The 9,214-nt window shown below is 60.6% G+C and overlaps 1 protein-coding gene across 6 annotated transcripts; it reads left to right on the top strand.

Moving 5' to 3' along the window:
• The first annotated feature begins 341 nt into the window (after positions 1–341).
• Positions 342–8,596, top strand: SPATA20 (spermatogenesis associated 20). 6 transcript variants are annotated; one of them, XM_060134439.1, is made up of 17 exons: positions 352–454; positions 1,152–1,270; positions 1,400–1,579; positions 1,693–1,757; positions 1,941–2,095; positions 2,174–2,317; positions 2,418–2,619; positions 2,995–3,125; positions 3,227–3,331; positions 3,555–3,629; positions 3,731–3,940; positions 4,022–4,214; positions 4,553–4,721; positions 5,004–5,215; positions 6,997–7,196; positions 7,984–8,073; positions 8,235–8,596. In XM_060134439.1, exons 2-17 carry the CDS (start codon positions 1,194–1,196, stop codon positions 8,403–8,405), a joined length of 2,379 nt encoding a protein of 792 aa, XP_059990422.1. In that variant the 5' UTR covers positions 352–454; positions 1,152–1,193; the 3' UTR covers positions 8,406–8,596. The 6 variants fall into 6 exon arrangements, with proteins under 6 accessions (XP_059990425.1, XP_059990424.1, XP_059990422.1 ...); XM_060134443.1 differs by having other exon boundaries at positions 359–454; positions 7,984–8,064; XM_060134438.1 differs by having other exon boundaries at positions 384–454; positions 1,130–1,270; positions 1,509–1,579; positions 7,984–8,064.
• Positions 8,597–9,214: the final 618 nt, after the last annotated feature.

Genomic DNA, 9,214 nt, shown 5'->3' with positions numbered 1-9,214 from the left:
ACAAGCCACACCTTTGCCTCTCGCCTCATTTCTCATTTGTAAAACGGGCTAGGGTTGAATAAAATGACAGGCGGCTCAGAGCTTTCCACGGCCCTGGCATCCTCACAGCCCTCCATCTTCTACTCAAGAGGGTTAACCCCCACAGTTGGTCTAGATCCAGCCGAGTCGGCCCAGTTTTGTGTACAGACTCGTGTCCCCCTCTCCGGTCTGCAGTCCCTCAGTCGACCACCGGGCGGCGCTCGGAGACCAGCCGCGTGGCCTGCGGTCCCCGCGAAGACGCACCCGCGGCTTGTCGGGTGCCCGGGCCCGCCCCTCGCAGCCTCCCTCCCGCCCTCCCTTCCTGTCCGCGGCGTCCGGGCGGTCGGCCGCCAGCAGCCATGCAGGGCGCGCGGGCGTGGCGATGCCGCGGCCTCTTGCTGCCCCGCTCCGCGCCGGGCCTCGCCGCAAGCCGCAGGTACGCGCGGGCAAGGGGGCCGCTGCGCCTGGGGGGCCCCGGGGCCAGTCTTCCCGGCGCTGGTCCCCTGTGCCTGCCCGGCCACCTCCCCACCCCCGACCCTGTGCCTACTTCCCCGAGTCCGCTCCCTAGACCTGGCCCAGACGGTAACCCCCTCCTCCCTTCCTCCCCTCCAGCTGCAGGGCTAGCTTGCCCCAGAGACTCTGTTCTGACACCACCTCCTGGAAGCCCTCCTTGAACCCCAATGCTGGGCCAAGAGTCCTTGTCCAAAAGCACCTTGGGCTGGCCTGTCACAGTCCTTAATGCTGCAGGGGCCTGTCATTTCTGAGACCTGCCTTACAGTGCCACTGTCCCAGGCTGAGCCCCCTGAGATCAGGGCCAGTTTCTGATTCTTTGGGGGTCATGGGGTGTCTGGCACAGGACCTGGCCCCCCAGAAGTGCCCAGTGGGTGGATGTTGAGTGAGGGAGTCCCTGATGCCGAGTTTCTTCTCATTGCCCCTCACCTGGCCCAGTCCCACACCCGGCAGCCGGCAGCCTCCCTGCCCAGATCACACCCAGGCAGGCATGCCAGAGGGATACCTCCAGCCCAGCCACCCTGGGGTGGGGCCCGGTGAGGGGAAGAGAATGGAGCCGGAAGGACCATTCCACTCACTGTGACTCGCCCTGACCTCACAGTCATCACCATTCCCACCGCCAGGTCTGAGAGGTTGGGGGAGACTAACCTGGCAGGGAGCCCCCAATGAGCCACCTTTCCTCACCCCCCGAAAAACACAAGGGGGAGCGCAAAGGCCACCGTCTCCCCCGTGGTTCAGAAAGGTGGGTTGGACTGGGAACAGGGGGTTCCAGGAGGGGTGCCAGAGGGCAGGGTGGGGTCAGGTGGGCCTCTGGGGGCGGTGTAGGGGGAGGCGGTGGAGACTCCTCACCTGACCTGCCTGCCCACGACAGGGGTAGCTCCTCCCAGGACAAGAACCGAAGCGTGACGGTCGGTAGTTTGGTGCCCATGTCGGCTGGAGGGAAGGGGAGCCGGACTAACTGCTCTTGGTCCACACCCCAGAAAGTCCCCAACCGCCTGATCAGTGAGAAGTCGCCGTACCTCCTGCAACATGCCTACAACCCTGTGGACTGGTGAGTCCCTCTCCTGATGCCCTCCCGGGGCAGCTGGACCCTCACCCCTCCTACCCCCCCACTGCCCACCCCTGCCCGGGCTAGTGAGTGATGCCCCACCCTGCCGGGCCTAGGTACCCCTGGGGGCAGGAAGCCTTCGACAAGGCCAGGAAAGAAAACAAGCCAATCTTCCTTTCAGGTACTGTGCCCACCTTCCCTGGGCTGGGTGAGGGGAGTGGTGGTGGATCAGGGAAGGGTCCCCTGGGCCTGGGGGCCTCCCAGGAATCTACAGGCCAGGGCCTCTCTGGCTCAGCCGCGGCCCTTTGGCTGGCCCCCCTCTGACCAGTCACTGGTCCCCCCTGGCCCCGTGACCCCATTCCAGTGGGGTACTCCACCTGCCACTGGTGCCACCTGATGGAGGAGGAGTCCTTCCAGAACGAGGAGATTGGCCGCCTGCTCAGTGAGGACTTCGTCAGTGTGAAGGTTGACCGGGAAGAGCGGCCCGACGTGGACAAAGCGTATATGACCTTTGTGCAGGTGCGTGGTCTTCCCTTGGAGGGGCGGTTGCCCGTGCGCTTGGGGCCGCTCCCCTCACCTTGGCCCTCTCTCCGCCAGGCCACCAGCAGTGGTGGGGGCTGGCCCATGAGTGTGTGGTTGACTCCCAGTCTCCAGCCCTTCGTGGGGGGCACCTATTTTCCCCCTGAGGATGGCTTGACCCGAGTTGGCTTCCGCACAGTGTTGATGAGGATACGGGAGCAGGTGGGTGTGCGCTGGGGAGTGGGGGGCCGGGGGGTCAAGGGTGAGGGAACAAGGGCCCCCACCCGGTGCTGGCCTCCAGGTCTGCCCCTGCCTCCCATAGTGGAAACAGAACAAGAGCCCCCTGCTGAAAACCAGCCAGCGTGTCACCACAGCTCTGCTGGCCCGGTCGGAGATCAGCATGGGTGACCGCCAGCTGCCACCCTCCACTGCCACCACGAACAGCCGCTGCTTCCAGCAGCTGGATGAGAGCTACGACGAGGAGCATGGCGGCTTCGCCGAGGCCCCCAAGTTCCCCACGCCAGGTCAGTGTCCCCCGCCCCGTGACCGCTCCAGCCCCGGCCTGGCCTTCTGAAGCCGACCCTAGTAAGTGACCTCCTGACTCTCGTCTCGCTTAGCAACCTCCCACTCTCCTGTCTGGCCAGTGACCTCCTGAGCCCCAGCCTGTCTGTCAGTAGCTATCTAGTGAAGCCCTGACTTGTGGTCTTAGCAGGGACCTTCTAATACTGACCTAGGTAACGATCACCTGTCCTGTGGGTTGACCTCCTGATCCTCAGCCTGTCCAGAGAGACTGCCTGTTGCGTGAACCCCTAAGCCTAGCCTGGCCAAAGTCCTGATCACCCAAAGCTCGGCCCCTTTGTCCTCCCCGGTCTCTCACCGCTTGCTCTCGGTGTCTGCAGTGATCCTGAGCTTCCTGTTCTCCTACTGGCTCAGCCATCGGCTAACTCAGGATGGCGCTCGGGCCCAGCAGATGGCCTTGCACACCCTGAAGATGATGGCCAACGGGGGCATCCGAGACCATGTGGGGCAGGTGAGGGGGGGCTGGGCATTCCCTGGAGGGGGCAGCGGGCAGCAGCGGGGTGGGGACAGCAGCTGGGACCGGCCTCCAGCCCCACGTTCCTCCTGGCACAGGGCTTCCACCGCTACTCCACCGACCGCCAGTGGCACGTCCCCCACTTTGAGAAGATGCTGTACGATCAGGCACAGCTCACGGTGGCCTATTCACAGGCCTTCCAGGTGACCCCTGATCCCAGCCCAGAGCAGGGACCCAGCCTGTCCCCCTAACGCCTGGCTGCCCCTTTGCAGGGCTTTCCTGGTGACTTGAGGCTCTCCCTTAACCTCACCCCTAATTCCTTCTCATATGTCCACTACCCAGCTTCCCTCCCTCCCTTCCTGGGAGAACGCTGACTGCCCCTTGTACCTAGTTCCCTCTGTTTACAGCCTCCTTCCTTCCCATCAGATCTCTGGTGATGAGTTCTACTCTGAAGTTGCCAAAGGCATCCTGCAGTACGTGGCTCGGAACCTGAGTCACCGGGTGTGTGTCCGCTAAGGCAGGCGGGTCTGGCTGCGGGAGGGCTCGGGGCCTCCACTGGCTGCCCTGAAGGCTGGGGCCAACCAAGTCTCCCCTCCCCACAGTCTGGAGGCTTCTACAGTGCAGAGGACGGGGACTCGCCCCCGGAGCGGGGCATGAGGCCCAAAGAGGGTGCCTTCTACGTGTGGACAGCCAAAGAGGTCCAGCAGCTCCTCCCCGAGCCCGTGCTGGGCACCACCGAGCCTCTGACCTCGGGCCAGCTCCTCATGAAGCACTATGGGCTCACGGAGGCCGGCAACGTCAGCCCTGGTCAGGTGAGGACAGCTGGGTCACGGGAGGGGTCCTGGAGCCAGACAGGCAAGTGGACTCCTTCGGACAAGGGCTGTTTTCCTCAGGACCCAAAGGGGGAGCTGCAGGGCCAGAGCGTGCTGACCGTCCGGTATTCACTGGAGCTGACTGCTGCCCGCTTTGGCCTGGAAGTGGAGGCCGTACGGACCTTACTCAGCTCAGGCCTCGAGAAGCTTTTCCAGGCCCGGAAACATCGGCCGAAGCCGCACCTGGACAGCAAGATGTTGGCGGCCTGGAACGGTGGGGTGGCTGTCTGAGACCTGATCCGTTTATAGAATTGCCCTTCATAAGGGCCCTTATGTATGACAGGCACCTGCTAAACAGTAATTCTTCCTTTATCAGGTTCATTGTCCTTAATTTACAAATGAGCAAACTGAGAGTTACGGTAATCAAGATTTACGGTAATCCACCCGAGGTCCCACACAGGGACAGGAGCCCAGCTGTGCCTGGCGCTGGAGCTCAGACTCTTACCCGCTTACCCTATTGCTCCAGAGAGGTGTCAGAGCTTGGGGGGTTGGGATGGACATACTGGGAGGGCCCCAGCCGGCGTCACAACCACTCGTGTCTCCTACCTCCAGGATTGATGGTGTCTGGCTTTGCCGTGACCGGGGCTGTCCTGGGCCAGGAGAGGCTGATCAACTACGCCATCAGTGGTGCCAAGTTCCTGAAGCGGCACATGTTTGACGTGGCCAGTGGCCGCCTAATGCGGACCTGCTATGCAGGCTCTGGGGGGACCGTGGAGCACAGGTGGGGGGCCGGACAGTCCAGGAAGGCTTGCCTCCTTGGGCATCCCATGCTTTTCTCTCTTCCCCTCTTCTCTTCTCCGGGTGGGCACTAGTCCTGGCTCTGCTTTCTGCCCGCTATGAGCTCTTAATCTCCCCGGGACCATTTGCTCATCTGGGAAATGGGCTAACGGGGCCTACCCAAGAGCTAGATTTTGAGGGTTAAACAAAAGCACGTGATAAGGGCCTCCTCTGTGAAAGCTCCTCTCTCCCTGTCCTGTCTCCTCCCCAATGCCTGTCCCCCCAGCAACCTGCCCTGCTGGGGCTTCCTGGAGGACTACGCCTTCGTGGTGCGGGGCCTGCTGGACTTGTACGAGGCTTCACAGGAGAGCGCGTGGCTCGAGTGGGCTCTGCGGCTGCAGGACACGCAGGACAGGCTCTTCTGGGACTCCCAGGGTGGCGGCTACTTCTGCAGTGAGGCTGAGCTGGGGGCTGGCCTGCCCCTGCGTCTGAAGGACGGTCAGTGAGGATGTGGAGCTGGCCCGGGGTCCTGGACCCAACCGGGGCTTGGTTTTTCCTGGGGGAGGCATAAGTGCAGTGTGGTGGTGAAGGGCCGGCATGGGCAGGGGCCAGGCCCTCCTGGGCTCACAGCTTTACCACTCATTAACCGAGTGACATTGGGCTGGTCTCGTTGCATTTCAGAGCCTCAGATTCTTTTTTTTTTTTTAACGAATCAATTAATTAATTAATTTTGGTTGCGTTGGGTCTTCGTTGCTGCGTGCGGGCTTTCTCTAGTTGGGACGAGCAGGGGCTACTCTTTGTTGCGGTGTGCGGGCTTCTCATTGCGGTGGCTTCTCTTGCTGCGGAGCACGGGCTACAGGTGCATGGGCTTCAGTAGTTGTGGCTCATGGGCTCTAGAGCGCAGGCTCAGTAGTTGTGGCACATGGGCTTAGTTGCTTCGCGGCATGTGGGATCTTCCCAGACCAGGGCTCAACCCTGTGTCTCCTGCATTGGCAGGCGGATGCTTTAACCACTGCGCCACCAGGGAAGTCCCCTCAGATTCTTAATATGCAAAATGGAGCTATGTTGGCATTCCCTTACATGGTTGACATGAAGATTGATGTAGCTATTCTGTGAGCATGCTTCGTGGCAGTGTGGCATGCCTAGATAGATTGAACAAGGCCAGCTCCATCCCTGCCCTCATAAAGCTTACTGTTCAGTAAGGGAGACAACTAACAGACGGTAACATTTAAAGCAAAAACACCACACAAATACATAGCTAAAACTGTGAGTGCCTTGGAGAAGTAGGAGCTGCCCACCAGGTACCCTGTTCCTGACTTTTCTCAGTGGCATTTAGCATCACCTGATGCCTCTGGTCTGTTAATGGTCTCTCCCCCCACTCAAATGTAAGTGTCTTGGAGGCAGGATGTTGTCACTGCTTTATCCCCAGGATCTAGCGCAGGCCTGGTACATAATTAGGTGCTCAATAAACGTTAGCTGAATGAAAGGGCCCTGAGAGAACAACGGTGGGGCCCAGCTGAGCCGGGGAGTCATTTAACCAAGGGCTGGAGGGCAAGATGGGGCCGTGTGATCCTGGAGGAGCAGGAGAGGGATTTCAGGTGGAGGGAACAGCCTGTGAGAGGCTCTGAGTGGGCAGCCTGTGCCCTGCAGGACAGGGCGGGCAGAGGTCAGCGTGTGAGGGGAGGATGCCCAGGTGGGGCTGGATCCCTGCAGGGTCTTGTAGGTGTGGCAAGGAGTGGAAGGCTCTGGTGAGTTTTGAGTGGGTTGTGATTTGCTCTGGTTTGGGTTTAAGAATATTACTCGGACCGACGGTGGAGAAGGGAATGGGGGCAGGGGAAACAGGGCGGCCAGGTATGAAGCCGTTAGTGGCGTTGGTCCAGGCAAGCATCAGCAAAGGCCCAGACGAGGTAGAAGTACGAGATGGGAGAAATGGTCAGGTTGGATCTATTCTGGTCACAGACCCTGCAGATTCACGATGGATTAAAAGTGGGAGGTGAGGGAGACGGAGGGAGGGGTAGCGATGGAGGTATCAGCAGGGAGATCGGGGAGCCTGGGAGCCAACAGCTCAGCCTGGAGCAGGTGGAGTTGAGGATGCGTGTGAGCGCGCAAAGGGTCAGTAACTGCTGGGGTCAGCATTACACTCTCAGACCTGGGGCGTGAGCCGGCGGGCAGGGACTCCTCTACCCCATCCCTCCAGCTGCCCTGGCCACAGTCCTGGAGCAGGGTCCTGGGACCCGATGACCCTCCCTCTCAGCGCTTGCCCCCCATGCACCCTGCAGACCAGGATGGTGCGGAGCCCAGCGCCAACTCCGTGTCGGCCCATAACCTGCTTCGGCTGCACGGCTTCACGGGCCACAAGGACTGGATGCACAAGTGTGTGTGCCTATTGGCCGCCTTCTCTGAGCGCATGCGCCGTGTCCCCGTGGCGTTGCCTGAGATGGTCCGCGCCCTCTCAGCCCACCAGCAGACCCTCAAGCAGGTGGGGCACTTGGGCAGGGACCCTGGGTGGGAGGGGAGCTGGGGCTGCAATAGAGACATGGAGTGGAGTCCTAGGGGCTGTCCCCAGAGCTCAGGTCCATGAATGTGTGGCCCTGTGTGAGTGTGTGTATAGGTGTCTCTGAGGGAATGTCTGTAAGGCTGCTCAGTGCAGATGGGGGAGTCTGTGTGAGTGTGTGTCTGAAGCAGGCCTCCGGCACGGACAGGTGCCTGTGTGAGGGCCTGTGGCTGGGGCTGTCAGAGGAAGGGGTTAACTATGGGTCCCTGTGGCTGCTGACGTGTTTCTCTGAGGCTTCTGTGTGCCTCTGTGATTCTCTGTGTGTCGGTGTATTTGGGTCAGCGGTACAGTGCGTGCAGACATATGCTTGTCTGTGTGTAAGTCTCTATGTGTGTTACTGCTGTGCGTGTGCCTCTGGTGTGTATGACTCTGGAGTGGAGGTCTGTGACTGTGTGCCTGGCTTTCTGAGTGTGCGCTGGTGTGAGTGAGTGTGTGTGCCCCGTGTTCAGGCTAGCCTGCTTATATTTGCATGTTTGTCTACATATCTCTGCCTCGTGTGTGTGTATGTGTGTGTGTGCGTGCGTGCGTGTTCTCACCTGCTGAGCAGTGAATCCGATGCGGCCTCCTGGCAGCTGGTCTGGGGGGTGCTGAGCTGAGTCCCCATTTCTTCTTAGGCATATAGGGTGGCTGGCAGGAGGATGGGGAAGCCCCGGCAGGTCAGGGTCCAGCCCCTCTGCACCTGTCACTGGAGTTACCTTTCTGTTCTGGCCAGATCGTGATCTGTGGAGACCCCCAGGCCAAGGACACCAAGGCTCTGTTGCAGTGTGTCCACTCCATCTACATCCCTAACAAGGTTTGGTCTGTGAGCCTGGCCCCACCCTCTTCCTCCCCTGCCAGGGCCCCCTCCCCTCCTCAGCTCCCCAGTATCTCTGGCTCCTTTGAAGGTCTGGGGAGAAGACACCCACTAGTGGGCCCTGCCGGTGTCCCAGTGCCCCCAGGTGACCCTCTCTGCCACTCTCCCAGGTGCTGATTCTGGCCGATGGGGACCCCTCGAGCTTCCTGTGCCGCCAGCTGCCCTTCCTGAGTACCCTGCGACGGCTAGAAGACCAGGCCACTGCCTACGTGTGTGAGAACCAGGCCTGCTCGATGCCCATCACCGAGCCCTGTGAACTACGGAAACTGCTACAACAGTGACTGCCTCCCCCACCTCGGGCTGGGGCGGAAGGTGGAGCTTCCCAGCCGGCCAGAGACTCAGGCCCTGCAGGGCCCCGCAGAGCCTGCGGCCACCCCTGAGCACACTGTCACCAGGTGACCTCGGCCGTCCTCGCTGCCCCACCATGGGCACCCACTTACCCTGGAATAAACCTAACAGCGTCCTGCGGGAACCTCAGGGCCTCAGCCTTGCTTATAAGAGAGGGGCCTTGGGCTCCAGCATGGGAGCCAGCAGCCCAGGTCCCCTTTTCTGGGAGCCCCTAGCTGCCCCCTCTGCTTCCTTGGATTCCTTTTTCACCTTCAAAGGTCACCAGGCTGACTCTGCCCCGCTCTATGGTCATTGCAACCTGAGTGAAGCTGGGGTCGGGGGACCAGTAATGACCACCAGTGGTGTGGGTGTGTACTTGCACGGGAGAGGAAAGGCCAATCCTTGCCCTCAGGCAGGGTTAAGAAAGGGGCCTGCCCCCCCTTCCCATTGTCTCCTCCAATTTTAAGCTGGGGAAGAGGCAGGGGGATGCTTCATATAAGGTTTTATTTTTCATGGAATTTGCATATGTTCTGGTCCATTATGGGAGCTGCTCTTATCAGGACCTAGGACATTTCTTTTGGGGTATCCATCCAGCTCCCAGCCTTCCTGCAGGAGGTCATATGGTCCATCCCCCTGCCTTCACTTAAGTTCCGGGAAAGAGTTTTCTTTCATTTGCAGCATCTGTTGGGTTGGAAGTCCTTCTCCAAACCTGAGTCCTTCCTGCTTTAGGGAAAGCCTCTGCCTTCCTGTGATCTCCTCCTGT

Source organism: Lagenorhynchus albirostris, chromosome 20 (assembly GCF_949774975.1).
Source record: "Lagenorhynchus albirostris chromosome 20, mLagAlb1.1, whole genome shotgun sequence".
NCBI lineage: Eukaryota > Metazoa > Chordata > Mammalia > Artiodactyla > Delphinidae > Lagenorhynchus > Lagenorhynchus albirostris.
This window is presented reverse-complemented; position numbering and strand designations above follow the sequence as displayed.

Coding starts and splice junctions, on each gene's coding strand:
- SPATA20 (XM_060134441.1), top strand. CDS start 378: ATGCAGGGCGCGCGGGCGTGGCGATGCCGCGGCCTCTTGCTGCCCCGC. Junction 455..1,399: donor GGCCTCGCCGCAAGCCGCAG/GTACGCGCGGGC, acceptor TGCCCACGACAG/GGGTAGCTCCTCCCAGGACA. Junction 3,630..3,730: donor CTCGGAACCTGAGTCACCGG/GTGTGTGTCCGC, acceptor CCCTCCCCACAG/TCTGGAGGCTTCTACAGTGC.